General features: G+C 40.2%; 1 protein-coding gene across 3 annotated transcripts in view; it reads left to right on the plus strand.

Moving 5' to 3' along the window:
* Positions 1–24279, plus strand: part of MAPK14 (mitogen-activated protein kinase 14) — a 47293-nt gene that overhangs the window by 15990 nt on the left and 7024 nt on the right. For 2 of the 3 annotated variants that reach the window (XM_073319891.2, XM_073319888.2), the window contains exons 3-9: positions 4759–4817; positions 10958–11069; positions 11619–11648; positions 12151–12198; positions 12693–12807; positions 13616–13687; positions 21244–21323. In XM_073319891.2, the coding sequence (XP_073175992.1) occupies positions 4759–4817; positions 10958–11069; positions 11619–11648; positions 12151–12198; positions 12693–12807; positions 13616–13687; positions 21244–21323 (516 nt within the window). The remainder of the gene's footprint in view (positions 1–4758; positions 4818–10957; positions 11070–11618; positions 11649–12150; positions 12199–12692; positions 12808–13615; positions 13688–21243; positions 21324–24279) is intronic. The other variant, XM_073319889.2, reaches the window with a different exon arrangement.

Below are 24279 nucleotides of genomic sequence, written 5' to 3' on the forward strand. Positions count from 1 at the left end.
TATCTTGTCTCAAGATTGTAAACTCTTTTGAGTAGGAAATAAATGTCTTATGTTGGTAAAGCACATCAAATGTCTAATGCTATATAAAAAGAAAAGGCGTACTTGTGGCACCTTGGAGACTAACAAATTTATTTGAGCATAAGCTTTCATGAGCTACAGCTCACTTCATCGGATGCATCCGATACATGCATGCATCCGATGAAGTGAGCTGTAGCTCACGAAAGCTTATTGTCAAATAAATTTGTTAGTCTCTAAGGTGCCACAAGTACGCCTTTTCTTTTTGCGGATACAGACTAACATGACTGCTACTCTGAAACCTGTCATAATGCTATATAGATTTACTTTAATTCTCAGAAAATCTGTTATGTACTGAGTAGTGCTATAATTTTGAGAATGTGTTGCATTCCTCATGCATAAAAGTGGTTGAAGTGTAAAACTGAACTCTGCTTTAACTGCTGAACCTGAAGTGGCATATTCATAATATTAAGTGTTCTAGAATAGAAGTAGAAATCAGTATTTGATAATTTTGTCTCACATAGATTAATCTGTGAAATATTTTACAAAGTGAAATGCCGTTGGGCACCATGATAGTACTTATATGCTCTGATTGGATTTTGGTTGTCTTTGAGGCTGTTTGCGAAGGGTTATGTAATTGGACGCAGGATTGTAGGATAATAATTGTATTTCTAAACAGCCAGTGTGTGAGGGCACAGTCATTGACTATACCCCTTACAGGAAAAGCTTCTTCCTCTGAGCATCTCCTGCTATGAAATACCTCTGCTGCTACAAACAACTGGTTATATAATTGGGCATCAGAGCATCTTGGACTGTGCTTTGTTCTTTGATCAGTCTATGTACAGATAGTCCACTGTCAGGCTGGGGCTCTGAATGTAGTAGTGATTAAATTTCCTCAGAATTGCGTTGATACACTGCAGAAGGAGTGTATTTAAGTGTTGTAGATAATGGGTGGCTGTAACTTCTCTGATGAAAGATAAGGGTAGACTGTAACTTATCACTTTAAAATGTGCAGATTCAAAGTGATATGGTCAAAAGGAAAGTTGGAATGGAAAAGGCAAGTTCTGTCGTCTTGTGCTAAACTGGAGGCTGATGCAGATATTTGGCAGACTAATTCTTACGTAAGATGGAAATACCCTCTGAAGAAACCTTACAAGTGTGTGATGACTTTTGTAATTCTTGCTCCCTTGCACTATTCAGGGGATGAATTTGCTGTTTTCGTTCTGAAAATGAAATAACACAGTTAATGTGAACAGAGGATTGGAACAAGTCTGTCTAATAATGTATTTATTGTAGTGTAGAAATTGAGTAATCTTTGGGATTCAGCATAGGGCAGATCTGAGGAAGTTCAGATTGTGACTTGTTTCATTTATTCTCTAAATATGTTCTTTCCAAAAGCATAATCTTGGCTCCTCAAAACTTGTGCCCTTGAAACCATGTGCTTAAAGTTGACTTGTCCAAATTCTGCCTTTGAAAGTGGAAGAACTAAATTCCACCTCTAGTTACACATGTACAATTAAACTTCATTGGTGTTGCAGGGGTGTGAATGTAGACAGAACTCAGCAAATCTCTGTGAGAGAAGAGAGAAACTGAACTAAAATTGGAGAAATACATAGTGGAACGCTGTCCCTTTATCAGATATGCTTTTAGAAAATCTGCCTGTTGAGAGGGGAAATATAAACAAACTGGCAAAAATGAGAGCAACCTTAAAAAAACCCATCAAATGAATTTACCCTCTAGTGTAGCGATTCTCAAACTGTGGGTCGGGACCTCAAGGTGGGTTGTGACCCCCTTTGAATGGGGTCACCAGGGCTGGCTTAGACTTGCTGGTGCCCGGGGCTGAAGCCTAAGCCCCACTGCCCAGGGACAAAGCCAAAGCCCAAGAGCTTCAGCCCAGGGCGGCAGGACTCAGGTTGCAGGATCTCTGCCTGGGGCTGAAGCCTTTGAGCTTCAGCTTTGTATCCCATCCCTGGAGCGGTGGGGCTTGGGCTTTGGCCCCCCTACCCGGGGCAATGGGGTTTGGGTGGGCTCAGGCTTCGGTCCCACCTCCTAGGGTCACAAAGTAATTTTTGTTGTCAGAAGGGGGTCATGGTGCAATGAAGTTTGAGAACCCCTGCTCTAGCGTATCTGAGAGCTGTTAGTCTTATGACCCTGTAAATAGATTTTTTTTCCAGGAAGTAATGCAAGTGTACTAGTTCGCCCTGCATTTAGGGGAATGAGGATTTTTGATCAGTAAAAATTCAAAGGTGAGGATGGAGGTTGCATAGGTAGGAAAGGTACAAGTGAGGGTATGAATCTGAGCTGTTCTTGCAGACTGGCTCCACCTTGAACGTACTAAACAGCAACTTCTTTTCCAGCCGAGTTAGACCTCGCAAAAGGAAATTAAAACAAATAGTAAAAAGTTCTTCAGTTATATAAATAAAAAGAAAACAAGGAAAGAGGAAGTGGGGCTACTTTGCAGTGAAGATGGCGTCGAGATTAAAGATAATTTAGGTATGTCTCAAAATCTAAATGAATACTTTGACTCAGTTTTCAACAGGGTGAATAAAAATCAATGATTTTTTTTAAAACTGCTTTTATTTATTTAAATTGGATTTTTTTGGTTAGGTTTTTTCCTCAAAAAGCATTTTATCTAAAGATGGTTTTAATTAAGATACTTTATAGCTCAAAGATATCTTATAATGGAATAGGGATTATAAATTCTTTTGTATGAGACAATATATTCACGTAATGTTTAAGCAAAGTTTTGTAAATAAGTTCCAATAGTTCATGGATTAGGGACCCAATCTTATGGGTTTTCAGGGGCTTCTGTATAGATTATTTAGATTAATCTTTTCATCTACCCAATGGGACTCAGTACTGAGTCTAGAAGATACCATCAGAGATGCTTAGTTTTGCAGTTCTCAAACTGTGGATTTATGTCTCCAGAGATAACATGCTTGTTAACAGCAAAATGTTTTTAAATAAATAATATATAGAGGTGAGAAATAACAGACCTCAACCCTATTGTCCCTCTGCAAATTTGTGTACCTTACCTCTCTCTAAAAGTACAAAGTTTCAAAAAGTTTAATGAATAGAAGATTGTTGGGGGCGGAATAGATCTGGACAAGGAGAAGACTGAAGATAAATGTGAGAAGGGAGGGACAGACAGTTGAAACAAAAGTGAAACTGTTTGGGCAGTAAGTCTGAGTATAGCCTTCATTGATTCCCGTACCATCCTCTCTCTAGAAGGGAAAACCTATAATGGCAGCAGGTCGTAAAAGAGACCCAGTTTGGGAATAAGAACCATTCAAGAAATATATGTTTGCTGCTGATGTTTTAAAGAAAGTCACTCGAGTGAACTGGTGGAAGTCACTTAAGCACTTGGATTCAGAGACTGTTGAAGTGATAATCTCACTTTTAACAGCAGTAGCTTCTTCTGCTGTTGTAGAAAGAATATTTTCTTCCTTTGGACCAATTTGTTCCAAACTGAAATATCGTTTGGGACCTGAACAAGCAGGAAAGCTTGTTTTTCTTTTCCAGATTATGAACAAACAGGAAAATGAAGGTGAAGACAACTGAGTTGGCTGCAGAAGCCAATATTTTAAATTTCTCATGTTGATCTGGCTGACAGTAGTTTTCTTTTTTTTTTAATATTTCATTTAACTATTTTAGTTAAAAACAATTTTAACAAAAACAAACCAGATTTTTAAAAAACTTGAGTGTTTAACTAAATTCAAAAATTCAGATGCTTGTTTTGTTAAAATATTATATGTTTGCCGTTGAAGAAAAAAATCCAGAATACACAGCGTTGCTAGAAGAAAAGGAGGACTTGTGGCACCTTAGAGATTAACAAATTTATTTGAGCATAAGCTTTCGTGAGCTACAGCTCACTTCATCGGATGCGTTGCTGTTTTAGTTAACTAAAACAATTTAAATGTCTCTCCGGTGGTGATCTCCTAATACAGCCTAATAGTATTTCATGTAGCATTTTAAACTTGCACAACACTTTCAAAAGATGCGCCTGGGAGCTTAAATTCATAACTTTGCCAGACACTAAAAATCACGGACTATATAGGGACACTGGATTTATGGCTTATTACAAAAACTTGTAACGCACTAACAACTGTCCCTCCCACCAGCTGCTTTCCCTTTCTCCTTTTCTCCCTGTGACCAGAGGAGTTTTTAATTGCCAACTTCACCTTGAATGGTCCCTTTCGGTACGCGTCAGCTACTTATGCAAAACAATCTGTTCCACCTTGTATTTAGCAGTGACGCTCTGAGTACCTTTCCTAGACCCGAAGAAGAGCTCTGTGTAAGCTTGAACGTTTATCTCTCTCGCCGACAGAAGTTGGTCCAATAAAAGATATTCTCACCCACCCTGTCTCCTAATATCCTGGGACCAACGTGGCTACAACAACACTGAATATAGCATTTGTGTCAGTTGATAATATCAAGTTGCATTACTTGATTTTTCACCTTTCCCTATTTGATTCTTTGGATGGATGATTGGGGTAAAAATGGCAACCATATGTATTAAAACTAGAAACTTTTTCCCCACAAGAACATAAGCTGTATTCAGGATCATGAAAACTAATTTCTTCCCTCCTCCCCTGGCCTCTTGATGTGTTTGGAAGAAAAAAGTGAGATGGAGTGAATCTTTTCTACTCCAGTACAGGAACTAACCATTTATGAAGTAGATCAAATTATATTACAAAATATATTGCACATTTTTCTCATTTTTTGCCTTTTTTTTCTTTATAGGTGATTGGTCTGTTGGATGTGTTCACACCTGCTAAGTCACTGGAAGAATTCAATGATGTGTAGGTAACATCTTTGAAAACTGCAGCCCAAGCATACGATTATAGAAACGTAGGGCTGGAATGAACCTTGAGAAGTATAATCCAGGCCCTTGACTGTGGCTAAACCATCACTGAAAGGTGTTTGTCCAACCTGTTTTTAAAAACCTCCAGTGATGGGGATTCCACAGCCAGCTTTTCCTAATATCTAACCTAAATCTCCCTTGCTTCAGATTAAGCCCATTACTACTTGTCCTACCTTCAGTGGACATAGAGAAGAGTTGATCATTCTCTTTATAACAGCCCTTAACGTGTTTGAAGACTGTCACATATTCCCCTGCTCCTCTTCTCCCTCTCTCTCTCCTGCTTTCCCCTCCTTCCTCCCCCCCCCCCCAAGCACACAAACTACTATAGTAGTGCTAGCTGCACTTGGTACATGGTTGAAATTTGGAAGGATTGTGAGGATTATAGTTAAATTTTGTTTTGGAATCACAGGTCTTTTCTATCTCTAATTTCTTATTAATCATCTTATCCTTCCTCCTGCCAGTGTAGGATTGTTCCCTATAGTGCTTTTACTAGCACCTTGTCTAGTCTAGTTTTAAACCTCTGAAGTGTTGGGACTTCTTCTACATCGCATGTGAGATTATTTCAAGGCCTAATCATTCTCCTTGTCCAGAAACTCTCACTTCTAATTATATCTCCTTTTTATGCCATAAACAACTCTTCCCCTGTTCTATATTTACACCCTTCAGGTACTAGTAGACGTCCTTTGTGTTCCTCCCATCACTGTTTACTCTTTACTGAGCCAACCTATACATATTTAGGCTGGGGTTTTCAAAGGCACCCAGTTCCCTTTAGTGCCTTTTGAAAATCCCCATTTTAGCTCCATTAGTCTCGTCTAATGATGTAAAATAATCACCCTTTTTAAATGACAAAAAAGCAGGAAAGGGGCAGTGCATTCACGAGTTCTTCAAAGCCATAGCATATAGAGTGGGGTGTCCTGGTCAGCTCCCTTTGTGCTGCTCAGGCAATGCAGTCGATACCTGCCTTGGGGGGTATGAGTGCTTTGGAAGAGATTGACAGGGTTGGGAAATTAGCATTTACCTTATCTGGAATGAGACCACCTGTGCCAAGCCATTCATACATTTTTTAAAAGATATGATCCAGTAGATATTTGTGTCTCATGTTGGATTAAAGATGAAACCAATTAACTTTGAGAAACAGTGAGTCTGTGCCTATAGATTGAAATTAACCTGGAAAGAGAGTATGAAAGCAGTCTTTTTTGGTTACTTTAGTGACTCCAAAACTGCTATAGTTTATCACAAAAAGAAAAGGAGTACTTGTGGCACCTTAGAGACTAACCAATTTATTTGAGCATGAGCTTTCGTGAGCTACAGCTCACTTCATCGGATGCATACTGTGGAAACTGCAGCAGACTTTATATATACACAGAGAATATGAAACAATACCTCCTCCCACCCCACTGTCCTGCTGGTAATAGCTTATCTAAAGTGATCATCAGGTGGGCCATTTCCAGCACAAATCCAGGTTTTCTCACCCTCCACCCCCCCCCACAAATTTGAGAGTGAATTTGTGTGGGGGGGGTGGAGGGTGAGAAAACCTGGATTTGTGCTGGAAATGGCCCACCTGATGATCACTTTAGATAAGCTATTACCAGCAGGACAGTGGGGTGGGAGGAGGTATTGTTTCATATTCTCTGTGTATATATAAAGTCTGCTGCAGTTTCCACAGTATGCATCCGATGAAGTGAGCTGTAGCTCACGAAAGCTCATGCTCAAATAAATTGGTTAGTCTCTAAGGTGCCACAAGTACTCCTTTTCTTTTTGCGAATACAGACTAACACGGCTGTTACTCTGAAACCTATAGTTTATCACCAAATTCCAGCCCCGTATGGAACAGGTTTATATTTCTGGAATCGTGTTGTTCCTGGGAATGGCTTGTAGCAGGATACAGCTGTGAGCTGCTGCAAGCAGTTGACAAGGCATTGTCATATGCTGTATAAATACAGTCTTTGATCCTGACAGATGGAGGGTGAGACAGAGGGGAAGTGGATAAATGGATATCTAGACCCATAAGTTGTTCTTGGATTCCACACAAGTGTGATTCTGCAGCACAAAGGACAAGAGAGCGTAAAGGACATTACTCTGTTGACTGTTGTATGCCTAATGTGGAGTGCTCTTACAAGTCTGCTTTCAGCTAGTCCATTGGCATATGAAGGATAGTGGTCTCTGGGGCCTGTGACCTCCTCGCTGGCTTGCAGATAGTAGCATTTGACAAATGGGGTATTTGTATTTTCTTCAAAGGCATATTTAAAGCAGATCTTTACTGTTGAGTCTGTGCTCCATTAACATGTCTTGCAGGATTCTCCTAGGTAAAATCCGTTACCAGACAATACTTGGTTGGCTCATTCCTGCTCCTGCTAAACAGGCCAGGATCTCTTGTTTCCAGCCATGAGTCCCTTACATTACTATGCACTAGCTAAATGGAGCCACAATAGCTATTTTATCTTTCAGTTACTACTTGTTTATATCTCTCTTTTGGCCCAATAAAACTATGGTAAGTGTAGTGCCTTCAGCTTTCTTTAAATAAAATAAAATTTGATCGTTGTGCCTCTTTCTCAGTCATCTGGTCTTACCACTTTAGGTCGCCTGCCTCCATTTTGTTTTTCTTTGCCCCTCCCCATCAAAAAGGAAGCAGCCCTTTGGCTTGCACAGTGGCGAATACACTGGTTCAATGGCCAACAATATGGTTGCCATTTTCAATGTTTAGGGAAGAACCACAGCTGTCTTATCTGAATTCCGCAAGTCTAGTCAAGACTTGGGGTGAGCATTTAACACTTTTCTGGGCACCCGAGTCCAAGAACAAGGCTAAGTCAGCTAGAAAGTTTAGAGGAAAAAGTATCTTATAATGCCATAGTTGAGCGAGCTGGCTGGGTGTTAATTGTGTGCTTGGTTTCAACACAAGTTAGGCATGAAGTCCTAAGGTTGCGCTTTGACCCCTTTGAAGTGTTCAGCTGTGTCATGCTTTAGGACATTGAGGTCACCTCAAGTCATGCTCACTTCCATGCTGGGTCATATCCCCACACCAGGGGTACATGGGTAGCTGTTTATCTCCTTCATGTCCTTTGTTTCATCATATTGCCATTGCTGCAATTCATGCATATGGACGTATCCCCTCTGTGCCTCTTTTTCCATCTACAGAAGATGGTGGTGGTTTAACCACCTTTTTATAAAGCAATGTGATAGAAATGGATGAAAGCAACGTAAGAGCTAGGTGTAACTTGTGATTCAGGGTGCTGTACTAATGCCAGTGTCCCAGGCCCTGATGCATTGACACAACATTCTTTGCTTGCCACATGGAATGAAGGAGACGTTTATGGTAACAAAAGAAATCCCTATTATGTGGATGCTGCTTAATGAGCCTGAAGACTTTTCAGATACTTTGCAGATCTCCACAGGAATTGAATTAAAAGCTACACATTACCACGCCTGAGAGTCCAAGATAGCTAAGGGATACTTCTTCAGCTAGACAATCAAGGATTTCCGAGTTAAGACCAGTGGAGTGCTTTGAACTTAGGCCATACAGAAGAAAGGTCACAGTTGCCCATCAGCTCAAACCAGACTGAATGAGTGGCAGTATTCCTCATACAACACTAGCGTTTCTGAATTGGTAGGATACAAATGCACTATGCAAAAGTGACTATGGCAACAAGGAAAACTGCCCATGGTTTGATGCCCATGATTTTAGATGTGGGTTTGCCTTCAGCAGGGAAGGGTCTCCAATGTGAAGAACCTGGCTTGCATAAACAAGTACAAAACTATACTATAGAAGATCTCCAATTTTTAGATTCTCTCCCACAGAGATTTTTCTTCTGAGCAAGCCAATTTAAAGTTCTTGGGTAAAATTTACAAAAGTGACTAGGAACTTAGGAACTGAAATGCCAAAGACACTTCTGAAGGTGGAATTTAAGGTCTCTTAAAAACATTACTTCTGGTGTTTTTAAGGTGCTCTTGATGCCATAATATAAACATCTGCCTTCAGGGTAGAAGTCTCTGCATTTATGCGTGGTTGCTAATTGTCAGAGACTCATCCCCCTTGGGTTTCAGAGCCTGGGCTCTAGCCCGAACAGGAATGTCTGCAATACTATTTTTGGCCCCATAATTTGACCTCAAGTCCATTGACCCTGGGCTCTGAGACTCTCTGCTGCAGGTTGTGGGGTGGTTTTATTTTTGCATTGTCGACATACCCATAGACTTCTGATGGGGGAAGAGATCTCCAAGTTTTATATACTACTATACAGTGAGAGTTTAATGTAATTGGCCCCTGCCATCCTTAGCACTGTAAACAAAATCTGTACCATTCAGAATTTGACAAAACCCTTGCTTCTGAGCTTGGTAAAGGACCTTTGCTACCAGAGGGAATAGGGGAGAATATACAGGGACTCCTCTGCTCATATACTACTTCATAGCAAAACATTGTTATGTTCTTTATGGGTTTGTGGCAGCAATGTCTATTAGGAGAAGCACTACAGAATCAGCAGAGTCCAGAGTATCTTATTTGAGGTACTGTGGGAACCAGCAGAGAAGATTGCTTCCACAATTACAAATTAAATTGAAACTTTAAAAAATTTCAGCACGGTTTTTTTAACACTTAATTTTATGAAAAATACTAAACTTCTGAAGTTAGGTGGTTTTGGGCTTCCTAATGTAAAACTATTACATTGCAAATGGTCTTTCACAATCTGCTCTTTCTCTTGGATGTACTGAATCATGTCTTTGGGTACATTTAGATGGTCTAGAAATGGTACTCTGCCTGTTTGCACTAATGGAAAAAGAGGACCAAGTCAGTATGAAAGTATAGTGAGACTGTGTGGGGGCATAGCTTCTAGTTTCACTAGAATTTATTATTCTTTGATGTAAATTTCTTACTGAGAAGAACAAAAATAGAAAGTATTGGTGGGGGTTTTTTGTGCATTTATATTTGGATGGCTGGCCAGTTACCTATTGTGTCTTTGGAATATCATTACTAAGGTGCATTTATCATTGAAAGTAACTAGCAATAATTAGAGTAAAATCCTTATACAGAAAATTATTGTTGGTGTTTAAAATACAATTTCTTGGCTTTTTAATCTCTTTGTAGTTGTTACAAGGTGGAAAAAAAGGCAGACTCTATGGACCCCTGAACACCTTTATTGTTAGGGTGTCATAACTGAGGAAAACCTTGTCCAATCATTTTACATTTGATAGAACCACATCTGCATTAGTAAATTTGGCCGGAATAGCTAAATCAGCAAATCCTCCTAGTGTAGACTCAGTGTATCTTATTTTGCTCACCGAACATATGGGATTGAAGTAGTGTAGTCCAGGACTTTACAAACCAATATTTTTGCTTGTTTGTATGGATATGGGTAGTTTGGAAAGCAGTGGACACTTCATATCCCAAAGAAAACTGGCATTCAATTTCATGCTTCAGGACATAAGCCGACATTGCCACTGGGTCAGGGAGGAGTTTCTTGCCCCACCCACTATTCCATCCCATAGTTCAGCATGGGTATTCTGCTTTCCTGTGAAGCATTGGTATGGCCACTCAGCTGGACTGGCAAATGTCCCAGTATGTTCCCAATGCCATGCAAATGAAGAAAATCGCTCTGCTATTTCAGATATTTCTTAGTTGAGGAAGGGTTATGGAAAGAAAAGAGGAGTATTAAATGGAGCTGCCTTTTAGTCATGTGTATTGAACAAGAAAACATGTTGTTCAGGAGTGTGTGAGGAACAGGAAGGATGTCTCCATAGTGGTCAAAAAGAAAAGGAGTACTTTTGGCACCTTAGAGACTAACCAATTTATTAGAGCATAAGCTTTCGTGAGCTACAGCTGAGCTGTAGCTCACGAAAGCTTATGCTCTAATAAATTGGTTAGTCTCTAAGGTGCCAAAAGTACTCCTTTTCTTTTTGCGAATACAGACTAACACGGCTGTTACTCTGAAACCATCCATAGTGGTCAGTTATTCTAATATCCTGTTCCATATGAAGCAAAGCTTCATTTAAGCCCTGTGGGAATGCTAGTTTGCTTAGTAATTGTCTTTCGTGGGAGAAAAGGGTATTTCCTGGTGGCTCTCCCTGTCCTACCTTTTCTTTTGTTTCTAGGTACCTGGTGACCCACCTCATGGGGGCTGATCTGAACAATATTGTGAAATGCCAGAAGCTCACAGATGACCATGTACAGTTTCTTATATACCAAATTCTTCGGGGTCTGAAGGTACTTGTACCAGTCCTATCAAAATACTGAGGAGATGGAAATTCCTGAACTGTACAATCCCCCTTACAGAGATTAACATGAATGGATTGTGGAGTTTATTCACTCTCTTAGTTCATGTAGGGTAACCTTCTGTTGCCCTTTCTCCTGTCCACTTAATGATTCAGTATTGTTATAGTGCTCCACCAGAAACTCACAATGTGAGTATGTTCTCACATTATGCATAGCAATGGGCTGAGTCTGGAAGGTTATGAATAAGAGCTGTTCTGTGCACTATCATAGTGGATCTTTTATCCCTGCAATTTATATCATTATTCTAGTTTCATTGTTGGTAACAGTGAATTCTTCAGTGTCTGGAAGGAGACAGACTAAGTATGAAACGCCTTTGTGCATATGACCCTTGGAAGGCCTATGCACCACTTAAGTCCCACTTAATTCCTGCTGCAAATTAATTGTGTGTGCGGGGCGGGGGTTAATATGCTCTAGTAGTAAGGACATGGGAGGATGTTTACTCCATACTGATCTGTAAAAATCTGTCATCTTGTGTTACAGTACATCCATTCGGCTGACATAATACACAGAGTGAGTATTTGTACTAGGATAACTTTGTTTAAAATGTATGGAAATCAATAATTTAAAAGGTGTGACATTGAATCCGTTCATCACAGCAGCTTTAGAATTGGGATGAAAGCTTTTGGGGAATATTGCAGGAAGTTGTCTTGTAGTGGGGAAAATGACATTAAGATTCCTGGGTTCTGTTCCCAGCTCTGCTTTGACTTGCTGTGTCTTTGGGTAAATTGCATTACTCCTCTCCATTACCTTAATAGAGGTATTGAGGCTTAATTAGCCTTTTATGAAAGAATCTTGAAAGACTGACTGCTGCTTATACAGAAGGCCTATGAGAACAGCAGAAAACTCAGTAAAAATTGGCTCTAGAATGAGACCCCCCCACCCAAAAAGAAAGTTGCATTCTTATTTAAATGGTTGTTAATGCCAAACGCAGACAATGTATAGACTCTGCTGTAACTGCAGCTAATACGTTATTATGCAAGGCTGATGCTAATATTGTTTCCTTCTTTTTTAGGACTTAAAACCTAGTAACTTAGCTGTAAATGAAGACTGTGAGCTGAAGGTAATCTGGTGATAGTATGCACTTAGTTTGACTTGTGGTTTGAGTAGTTATGGTGGACATTGAAGATGCAGAAGTTATATAAGCAAATCAGCTTCTTAATAGCTCAACTTAAAATGCCTGGAATACTTTAGTCCTCACCTGTTGTATGTTTTCAAGGGGCTGAAAGGAAGTTTGTGCAAAACTTCTATTGAACTTTTTACGTGTTGTGTGAATTTAGTGCTCATGAGAGTAAAAGCTAACAACTCTGGCTTGGAATTGAGTACAGTAGAGTTAGAGGCAAGTTATGCACACACAACTCTGCATAAATGCTGGTACTCGAGGTCTATTGTATTTTTGTCTAGTGCCTTAATTTGTGTTCCATAATCTACTCTTTGCATCATTCCATCCAGTTCTTTCTCCACCCAGTCTCAAAACTGCCTGATTATTTGTTCTAAAGAATTTAGGTTTCATTTTTCCATTACAACAATGTGCAGCTTTCTTTTATTGTTCTGCAGATTCTGGATTTTGGTTTGGCCCGGCACACGGATGATGAGATGACTGGGTATGTGGCTACCAGGTGGTACAGGGCTCCTGAGATCATGCTGAACTGGATGCATTACAACCAGACAGGTACATTAGCAGAGGGGTTCTCATTTTTTATCGTGTAGCTCTCATCTTGATAGGGATTGTTTTATGGACACTACCCCCCCTCCCCTTCCATTTGTAAATGAACCACTGGGGCAACTATAGCAACTGTACTTGAGTAAAGCTGAATGGGAGGAGGCAGTGTTGTGTGGCCAGCCAGCTGTCCATGGACCACAGCTTGAGTATCATTACATTAGCATTCACAGGATTTCATTTAAATAATTCACTTACAATTCTTGAGATTATAATGAGCAAAATATCTGGCCTCATAGATATTCCTCTCATTTTGCCAGGTCATGACTTCCTATAGAAATAGATAGTATAAATCTGCTCCTTTGATTTCATACCTCTTATTTCTTTTTGTGTTCTCCTGTCACGCTCTCCTCTTTACTTGTGCATACATCCCCCTGAATGTTTTTGTGGCTTTCTCTTTCCATCTGTTTCCATTTGGGTATGACAGGAGTAAGACCAGGCCCTCTTGCAGCTGTGCAAATCCATCCCACAGAGATCTGTCTGCCTCGAACAGGCTTTTCCCTCTTCGTCTGTGGACTTTGATGCCTGATGGGCATTATGCCCAGCTGGGGAAACTTTCATCTAATTTGGTATTAGGTTTGCTTCGTCAAGTATCAGCTGATGGTCACGGAACATTGTTGGCTGGCCTGGGACATGGTATAATTTGTATTTAACGCCAAAGCATGGAGTTATTTCTACTTATTGAAGAAGGTAATTCTGTTGAGATTTTATTTTTCCTAGACTACATTTATTTTTTTGTTTTTGTTTTTGTTTTGTTCAGTTGATATTTGGTCAGTGGGGTGCATTATGGCTGAGCTGTTGACTGGAAGAACATTGTTTCCTGGTACAGACCGTATCCTTTTAAAAACTTTATTTTGTCTTTTGAAATGTAAATTAGAGCTCTTCACTTTCACACATTTCACAAGGAAATAAAATTTTCAGTGATGACTTCTTGTGCTCCAGACATGGCTAGGTGTGTCCCACATGAGAAATCATTACTGTGCAAAAGGAGGCAGAACTCTTCCTCTTTATTGGTACCTGTCATTACTAGAACTATCTTGTTGTCAATTGCTGGGAGTCCCACACCTTGTCAGTCTGGCAAAATTATTGCGTTCTGGGTTTGGTCAGTGGCACAATATGCCGCATATCCCTATTGTATCCTTCTTGTGTTTATTGCAGATTCCTTACAAGTATAAAATATCCCTTATTTCTCAGTAAGGTGACCTTCTTTGTGTGTTTAAACGGTGCGCTATTAAAACAGCGATTCTTCTGCTTCTTTAGGTCAGGGATCCCTTGCCAATTTGTTCCAAATATCCAGCTCCCTTGTCAGACGCTTATTAATTTTAATCATTTGAGTTCCACTCCCCCTTTCAGTGTGTGCTGGGGCAGATGTGAGAGCTCAGGCTCTGGTAAGACTTGTTTCAGAATTGTTTTGATAGCACCAGTGGCCTGGGTGAGATCTTTTGGCAGACCTACAAGAGAGGGTAACTTGTTCAGAGGAGAATAAATCCTTTGCAGGAGCATCTTAGGACAGTGGTCACCGGTCGATTGCCATTGACTGGTCAATCCTAAAGGATCTCCCAGTCGATTGCGATCTCCAGCAGCACAGTGTGGCTGCTGCTAAGGCAGACTCACTGGCTCCACGCCACTCCCGGAAGCTGCCAGCGCAGCCCCGGGGCTGGGGTCTCCCTCCGTGCGCTGCTCCTGCCTGCAAGTACCGCCCCCACAGCTCCTATTGGCTGGAAGAGCTGTGGGGGCGATGCTAGCAGAGAGGGGCAGCATGCGGACCCATGGGCCTACCACAGGGGCGTGTTGCTCCCTTCTGGGAGTGGTGTGGGGCCGAGTTAGACCCTTAGCCTCGCTGCACCCACCACCAACTGGGTGCCGCCAGAGGTAAGTGCTGCCCAGCAGGAGGCCACACCCCAACCCTCATCCCTGAGCCCCCTCCCGGGGCCTGCACCCTGAGCCCCAGCCCTGACCCAGATCCAGCACCTTGTACCCCCGTCTTGCACCCCAACACTCTGCCCAAGCCTGGAGTCCCCTCCCAGAGCCAGCACCCCATACCCCCTCAACGCCCTGCCCCAGGCTCAGCTCAGAGCCCCCTCCCACACTGCAAACCCCTCGGCCCCAGCCCAGAGCCTGCACCCCTTCCCAAATGCCAACCCCCTCTCCCAGCCCAGTGAAAGTGAGTGAGAGTGGGGGAGAGCAAGTGACATGGGGTGGGGGGAATGGAGTGAGTGGGGCGGGGGTGTGGGGAAGGGGCGGGGTAGATCCTGGGTTGCCCTTAGATTAAAAAAGTTATCTTGGGCATAAAAAGGTTGGAGACCACTGATCTAGGAATATCTTCCCCAGGGAATTAGAACAAAAAAACCCTACTGTTTGGAACAAATTGGTGTATTTCAAAGAACAAAACAAAACTTTAGTACAGCCATTAAATGACTAGGGATAAAAATCATCCCTGGCAGAGGTGATTGAGTAACATCTGAATATAGGGATGAATTTTGCCAGAGATTAACCACCTTTCACCAAAACTCCCCCCACACCATACTCTCGATTGTAGTGTGTCTGCATAAGCACTAATATTTACATCTGTTTACTGGAACATATTGTCATTCAGTTTTCTAGTAATGTTTAATATGTTAACGTACTATTTAATATGTCATCTTGGAACACACTTTCCTAGGCCTTAAAAAAAACCAAAACCCAATTGCTTTTTTCCTTTCATTACCCTTGTCACTTTCTGTTGTATGTTTTCTCTTCCTCCTTCAGTGTGTCTAACTATTCCATCCGTCTTCATCTCCTTGTTTTGCATTACCTACTTCCTTTCCTTCCCTACTAACTGTGATCTTACTCATCCCTCTCAATTTGCTAAATATGCTCTCATTCAACATCAGTCATCATCTCTCCCCTTCTCCTCTTTTCAGTTCAGTTGGGCTACTTGAACCCTAGTTCTGCTTCTCTCTCTCTCCTCCTTGTCTGGGGTCTAGAAGAGAGAAATAGACAAAAACTACTGTCTCCCCATTTTGACTACCTAATTGCTGGCAACCAATTTATCAGGTGGTCTGGCTTGGACATTTGGCTTTTTGCTGCAGAAAAAGAAACCAGAATATCTGTATCAGCAAAAATATCACTGCTGTTGACATTTGACCCTGGAAGCAGTGGCACCCTGAATTCAGAATGTAAATAGGAGAATACTGATTCAGAGTCTCTAACAAAGGTTGCTTAAACTTCAGGTGCTTCAGATGAGGTCTCTTCTGCCAGATGTAACCAAAAAAGCTACAAAGACGTGTAATTAAAATGTCTCAAATAGGATTTGCAATATAAGAGAAGCAGTGTGGCCTAGTGGATAGAACACTGAACTGGAACTCTCAGGACCTGGGGCTGCCACTGGCCTTCTGGGTAATCTTTGGCAAGTAACTTCAGTTCTGTGTCTCATTTTCCCCCTCTTTAAACTGGGGATGTTACTTCCTTTATAAAGTGCTTTGAAATCGACTGGTGAAAAGTGCTGCATAAGAGTTAGATGTTTTGTTAAATGCCAGGAAATAATTCTCAGTGTGTACTTTACTGTACCGAGCAAAATAGATAAATCTCTCCTTCCAAGTCTGAGAGACTTTCCTCTGACTTTTTAGAATGTGCCTTATAGGCATATAACTACTGTGCAAAAGAAAGTTTGATTTTAAGAAATCCTGTCCTTTCCCATGTCATGGTAAGGTACTTTACTAGTTTATATATATTTCCTGCAGATACTTGCAATTCTCTACCTTGAACGCATGCATTCTTTCACACATATTGATAATTTGTCACATCATGAAGTTTTTCTCCTAATCAAGGCTTGATTTTTATATAAAGGTATTGAGGCCCTTCCCACACCACCTCCACAGATATAGAAAGCCTATAGTAGTTCTTTGAGCATTGCCTGCATGGATCCCCACCTTAAGTGACATGAATATCCTATGCACGTGAGATTAGCACATTCTGGAAAACAGTATCTGTTGGGGGTTATGTGTGTACCTTACCTAAGCCTTTATGCCCCATGCCAAAGATATAAAAGGGGGCTAACACTCTCTCAAACCTCGACTTGGTCCTGCATAGACAGCAACAAGGAACTAAAGGTAGTGACTCACCCAGATCTGCATTTGTTAAGATCAGTGCCCTGAGCTCCCAACATGTTCAGCATTGGGGGTTATTATTCAAGTGATTAGCCATAGTTTCTATAATTATACGTACAGTGGGAACATTAAGTCTCTCAAGTGTTATCTTCGTCTTGGTTACCTCTGCGGTGAAATTCATAGATCAACTGTGAGGTTCTATAGTTGTTAAAATCTTTTTTGATGAGGGAAGAGTTGTAGGGAAATCGACAGATGCAGAAAATTTTGGGGTGATGGGAATAAGATCAAGGAGTGTATTTGACTGAAAACCTTAATTTCTCACTACCACACACAATTAGATTAATCATTCACTGTCCTCTTGAAATTCTGTCATTTTCAGAAAATGAATTAAGTGATTTCAGATATTTGTAATCTTCCCTTCTGTTTAATACTAATATATGTGCTTTTACAAGCATATTTTCCCATTGATTAAAAACATTTTTATCACCTCTTTTTTTCAATGTGACTAGTCCACTCAAATAAGAGAGGAAGCTGATTTGCTGTTTTCCCTGTACAAAGTACTGTCATGTGCAAAAGGAAACAAACATTTCTTTCACTGTTGGCAATCTTGGACGTTTGTTACAACAATATAGACAAAATTATATTTCTCTGACTGTTAAATTGACTGTATCCCTTTAAATTCTGTGATGAAAATATATATTTTTGCCATCCAATCATGTGCTGTTCTACAGAAGTTCATGTTGAAAACGAACCATTTGGAAATTACATGGTCTCTTGGTACATTTTGCTCTGCTTGTCTAGTCTCTCAAGTATTCTTTGGACATGCTTTGCGTGGATAAGCTCTTGTAATCTTGCAGTGTCTGCTGTTGATGATGGAAGATTGATTGTTTTCTGCATTTCAGGATCATTGGGACTTGAGTCCTCGGAGAGCCTGTGGCGATCCCTTTTGAGGTTTGCATGCTCTGCTTTCCCTTTCCATACACTACTTTTCTTGTGAGTGTTCTTTTGTTTTGTTTTTCTTGTTTTTGTTTTCCTTTTGCTTTGTGTGTTTACTAACTTTGTTAGTTTGGTGTGTAACTGTTCAGAGTTCACTTCACTCTGGCACCACTTGCCCCATTAGTTAAGGCTATGCTTGTAATTCAGTGGGATACAGATGGTAGGCCTAAACTAGATGCAGTAGTTCACATATTTGCATGCTGCAATGTCCACTTAGCACATTAGTTTTGGGAGCTACCAAGGTACTTGAAGTGTAATACACTTTGGAAATTTCTGGTAACTTCTAATACCTTGCTGTCTCCTGAGAATAGGGTTGACACGGCAGATGGCACACTATGTGCAATAGCGTCATTTGCACACCTGTGTTCACACGCCATATCAAAGCCAACACTCTGGGTTTGTTGGGAATGGGTAACTCAGTTAAGGAGTTCAGACCCTAGCAGTTCTTTTTTTGATCATCTTTTCTTTATCAGGTAAGATTTAAAAATAAGAGCATCTTAAAATTTAGACACAATTAAATATTTTTCTTTATTATAAAATTATATATTGGATTTGTGTTTAATAAAAAAGATCAAATCAATTTTGTAAGTGCCAGCTATTTAAAAACTCAATAAAGTGTAACTACCAAAATAAAAAAATGCTTCTGACTCTCACTTTAATTCAGTTCTTTCACACTTATAAATCAAGTCCTTTTAGTATCTTAAAATAACACTGGGCAAATTTAATATTAATATTTCACTTTTCTATCAAGATTTAGATGCCAAAATACTTGGGCTTGTCTAGATTAGGAATAACTGTGCAGGTGTATCCACACAGGTGTAAACACACTGATGTAGATTTCCCTAAATGGTCATGTCCTGCATTTGTACATTATACATGGTTATCTTTTCTTGCAATCACAAGAGCACAGCAATGCTGTAGTAGTTTAGGACAAAAAGTAAGGATCTTGTTCAGCTAAAACTTCAGATCTTTCAGAATACTTTTGACATTTTGAATTTACTCAAGACATCCAGGGCATCACTGTTTCTCTTAATAAAAATCATGGAGTCTTTAATGATCACAAGTGGTCATGGCCTCTGTTTTGTCCTTAGTGACTGGCTATTATACAGAAGGGTCCTATGATCCTGTTAGGTCTTAAACTCAATGAATCTACATTTACAGCAACTATTCCCATATTTCTTAATGTGCATAAACATACAAACTTCATTCTGGCTCTCTATTTCAACTTCAGTACCATAATGTCTCCTTTTGGGTAACGTGTTTTAAATAGCGGCCTTAATCCATAATTCTGATAGGTGTAAGCATGATTCTGAAACACACTTAAAAAGGCATTTAAATTAAAAAAATACAAATAAACCAAAGAATATCAAACTCAAAGTGAAGGCACGCAGGCAGTCCTTAGCTTGCAAAAGAGCATGAGTGAAGGGTGTAATGGCTGTCTTAAATTGGCTTTCATCAGGGCCATTTAAATATAGCTGATTGTATTAACTATAGCAGTCTTCTGCTATTTATATGACAGAAATGTCTGCTTCCATTATAAGTTTTGATGCCTAAGAGTTTGCAATTCAGTGATTACAGTAAATCTGTCTAGGTACATGTATGTGACCATTAGCTGTAATGTTTGAATTCCTGTTTTGATTCAAACTTGATAAACAGTTTAATCAACGTGAACTTTTTGATAGTAAATGAAACATCAACTCATCTGTTTGTCCAAGTATATTATAGCATAGATTTTTTTTATCCATTTTAGATGCATTTATTGTAGACCAAGCTTTAGTCAAAGTATGGCTTTAACAAGTAGAATTGGACATGCAAGGAGTCCTTAATATCAGCAGATGCATTTTGGGAGTACAAGGCTCCTTTTTAAAAATAAGTATTTGAAAAACAACCCCTGAGCATGGGCAAAATTTCATTTAAATGTTTCCACCACTTGAAGACTTTTGTAGTAAGAATTGTACTCTAATTTGTGCAAAATGATGTAGTAAGAATACTCAGTAGTAATGTATGCATTTGTGGCATTTGAGTAGAGAGATGTCATGTAGTGAGATACAATTGCAACTGCATTATGAGATCAGAGTGGCATTGTTTCCCTTGCCGTGAGCCATGCTGCCTAAAAAGATTATCTTGTATTTAAAGAAAACCACATAACTATGTTAATGTAATTTTAAGGGTATGATATTCCAGAAACAAACTTGAATGGTGTAGTGTGAAATCACTAATGGGATTTGGACTGCAGCATATTAGAGCAATTTAGAGATGGAATAAGATTGCTCCCAATTTTTAAAAAAGTTGACTTCCAGTCTGGCTCTTTATTCTTGTGATTATCAGACCTGTAACAGTATTTTAACAGATTTCTCCATGTACATTTTTTCAGATTTCTTAGATTTATTTTCTACCTTTTCAAAGAGAGCAGCTCAGTTGTCTAAATGACCTGATGGTAGCTCTGTTTTGGACTGGGCATTGTGTCTATTCTAGATCAGCAGTCCCATTGGAAGCACAAAGCTTTTCATCATACAATTATGCAGCTTTGGGGACTTTCAGGCCCTATATGTGCAAAGCTTCTGCCTGTTAGTTTTTGTTTTATTTTGGCAGCAGTGTTGAAACAAGATGATGTAGTCCGCTTCATATTTTCTAAAAGAAGCCAGTAGGAAGTAAGCACCCTCTGCTGGCTATGTTGGCCACTTCAGTGTTCTGCAGTTTAGCGTGCAGCATGGGAAGTGGGAGATGGGTGCAGCAGGTCAGTTTTTGGGTTGCTAGAACAACTCTACACAGCAAGCAAGTTCCAGTCATTCTGTGACATCCGGAGTTTGTCACAAGTGGTCAGACTGTCTCAGCAGTATAGTGCAAATGGCCATGTATTGTTGCATACTAGCACCTACACTTGCCAGCCTTCTGCTTTACTGCATCTATTACTAACATGCTTAATACTGCTAGCTACTAAAGCTCTGGGTGGATGTGAAAGGGTGGAGTGAGCATGTGAACTAAGCCTTGCCAGTGAGACAAAAGTTTTGTCTTCAGTGTCTGCTGTGCATTGTTCATGGCAGTCAAGTGTAAGTGACCAACTCTGCTCAATGCATGTGTGCACATTTGTGGTCCAGTTGTTTAATATAAATGATTTAGACACAAGTGCATTGTGTGGGGATGTTTAACTTTATACAGAAGGAATGTATAAAGTTTGCTTAAAATGACTATTCAGACAAGGTCTTGTTAGACCTTAACTCTCCAGCTTCATTAGGCTGATACTCTGAACTTTTTTTTTTCATTTTGATTTGTCCCAGCATTTTCCTTTATGGTTCACCATTAGATATTGATCAGTTGAAGCTCATTTTGAGACTCGTTGGAACCCCAGGGCCTGAGCTTTTGAAGAAAATCTCCTCAGAGTCTGTGAGTTTATACTTTGATTGTAATACCTGCCCTTTTGGGAGTCAGTGTGTTTTCTACCTCTGTTCTGCCCTCTCGTAGTCTGTCTGTACTTTGTGATCTTTTTCCTGGATTTTTGGTCTCTTCCTTTTTCATTTTTCTCTCTTGGGGTGTCCGTGAGTCCATATTTTGCCTGATCTCTCTTCCTCCTGCCCTACCTATGATGTGAACTCCGCTTTCCCATCTCAGTTTACATTTTCCTGATTTCTTTTTGTGGGTCTATACTTCACAAAGGATCACACGGGCAGACGCTACTGGAGAAGCACCTCTCATGGTTGGGATCCTGGGACTTACACCAATCACTGGTTCTCCAGATTGACTGTCCAAGGGACTCTCTATGGGCAAATGATCCCATCCAGAAATGAGCATGACATCTAAACGTGTGCAGTTTCTCTATGGGAGTTTGTGTGTTCTTCCCAAAGAAGTCTTTCATATGACAGCAGAATGAGCTGCTGCTGCTGCCACCACTGAGACTCTTTGGTTTTCAGTGCATAAAATCCAAACTGCATTGCAGGTGCTAAATTATGAGAGAGATGGTCACCATGGAAGAAGTGCACAGCCAGCCTAGCCACTTCAAACAGTCATGCTGTGCTAATGTATGTGTTAATTTGCACTGTACTTTTGCCAGCATGTATGTTATCTATGACCACTGAAGCTTTATTTAGATAGACTTCTATTTAAATGGTGACCAGTGTCTTCAGTCTTTCCTGCTGCCTTTGCCATGTAAAAATGTTTGTTCCTGGATTAGGAACCTCTTTGGGGAGGCAAAGTATAAAATAAATCAGACTTAATTTTACCTGTTCACAAAATTAAAATCCACAGAAGTTGCACCAAGGAGATACGACAATAAAAATATTAAAATAAAAAAAAGAGTATATGGGGAAGGGGGGAGTAGCAGAAGCTAATGGGTTGCTAATACATAGTAAGTGCTGATGTAATGAACTGGCTTACAGGTTTCTAGTGGCAAGCTGCAGAAAAGTGGTATTGAGATACTTGTTAAAGAATCAGAGGATCAGTTTGGTGGGGGACGAGTAGACTATTTCATATATCATATATCTGGGAGCAGCAAAGGCTTGTCCTCTTATCAGACATGTGAGAAGTCAGGTGAGCAGGTCAGATATAGGGAGAGCTAGAACTTGGTGGCCAAGAAGTGTCCTGAAGATATGGTGGGCTGAAGCACTGTGAATCAACAGAACTTTGAGTGTGAGCAAATTTGGGGGAGGACATAAAAGGACTTACAATAAAGCATGAAATCAGTGAGCAGTTCATAGAAGGAGTGTCACTGTAGCTGTTGTTTTGTTGAAGAAGTTACAGTACTTTGACTTGCAGAGTTGCAAAGAAAATGTATCTGAGTGATTGCAGTATTACAAATCTGAGAAGTGAACTCATGTTCAGAATTGAGATGAGCTAGATAGATGTAATTAATGGTATTCCCCTTATCAAGTAAGAGGATAGCCATCTTTTATGGTGATTGAAGCAAGTTAAGCTAGAGCTGAGTGGTATGGTCGAGCAGGTAGGCAGACTGTAAATTGAAAAGGGACACTTTGCTCAAGTTTTCACAGACCTCAACATAAAAATGGTCCTGGAATGTCTATGAAATGCTGAACTCTAGTAACGGGTGGTAGAGAGAGAGGAAAAGAGGGTTGAGAACAAAGCCTTATGGGATCCTTCTATAGTGGTATAGTATTGTCTCCCTTGAGTAAAGCAAAACTTGGGGTGCAGATACACCAGAGGTAGTATTCTAGGAGCATGGTATGGTCAGTAGTATCAAACATTACGTTATAGTCAAAGATTGAGGGAAGGGTATGTAACCAACTGGCTTTCGTGGATGCCTTACATGGTGAAGCTATTGAAGAGATGAGATTTTTCTCCAGTATTGTGCTGAGATAGCTAATAGCAATTGGATTTGGTGGGTTTCTTTGTGATGTGATAGCTGTGGTTTTTAGCATGACAGGGATAGTTCTGCTTATGGGAGTCATGAGGAGATGTAGAGATATGGTCTCTAGAGTGGAGGTGGCTAGCTTAGAGTGGAGCAGTTTTGGTGGGGGAATGTTGGCAATTTTAGCAGGAGCTGGGTGGAATTTAAAAACTACAATTTAAATGAATTTTTTGGGGAAAACAGCATGAAAATGGCAATATATCTCCTTCAGAAAAAGCCTGAGTAAATATGCCTTGCAGGATCTGGAAGATCAGTAAGTAAAAACACTGGCCTTGTCTAGACTAGAGAAATAGGTTGTTTTAAAACACAGTAGGTAATATGGGTGTATTAACATGACTTTAAACAGTGGTTTAGACAAGGTTTAACATTTTTAAAGATGTGTTAGTTTATCATGGTCAACCTTAATTTATTTGTGTTTAAAAACATGTTCAATAAGGTAACACATTTTAAAACGCAAACTTTCTTCATAGTTTAGCCAGGGCCACAGCAAATAATTGAATTCCAGACTTGAGGGCCCTCCACTGTCACCAGCTCCTGATATCTCATTTACAGACTGTTAGCTCGAAGATCTCTTCTCAGACATAGGGCTGAAGCCCATTTGGATACACTTGCATATTTGAATATATAGAAGCAGCCTAGGATCTGATAAGGATCCTAGGTCTCAAATCTGAGTTACAAAAGATGGATGGACCTTCTCATTCAGCTGAAGGGTACCTTCTCCATTTCCTTTGATAGTTTTCTTCAGACTACCATTATCACCTCCGACTAATTTGGAGTGGACTTCACCCTGTTAGCCGTGATTTTCAGCCAGACACCGAAAAAGCAGTGTGATTGAACTTTCTGGAACTGATGAACGATGTGGAGCTGAATTTCAAGGATATAGTGCGTGGGTTGCAACCCATTGATATCTCACTAGCTTCTCCATCAGCCTGATGTAAATGTTGAATAAGAGACGTAATAGATTGTAGGATCTGGCTGAAC

Source organism: Lepidochelys kempii, chromosome 21 (assembly GCF_965140285.1).
Source record: "Lepidochelys kempii isolate rLepKem1 chromosome 21, rLepKem1.hap1, whole genome shotgun sequence".
Classification (NCBI taxonomy): domain Eukaryota; kingdom Metazoa; phylum Chordata; order Testudines; family Cheloniidae; genus Lepidochelys; species Lepidochelys kempii.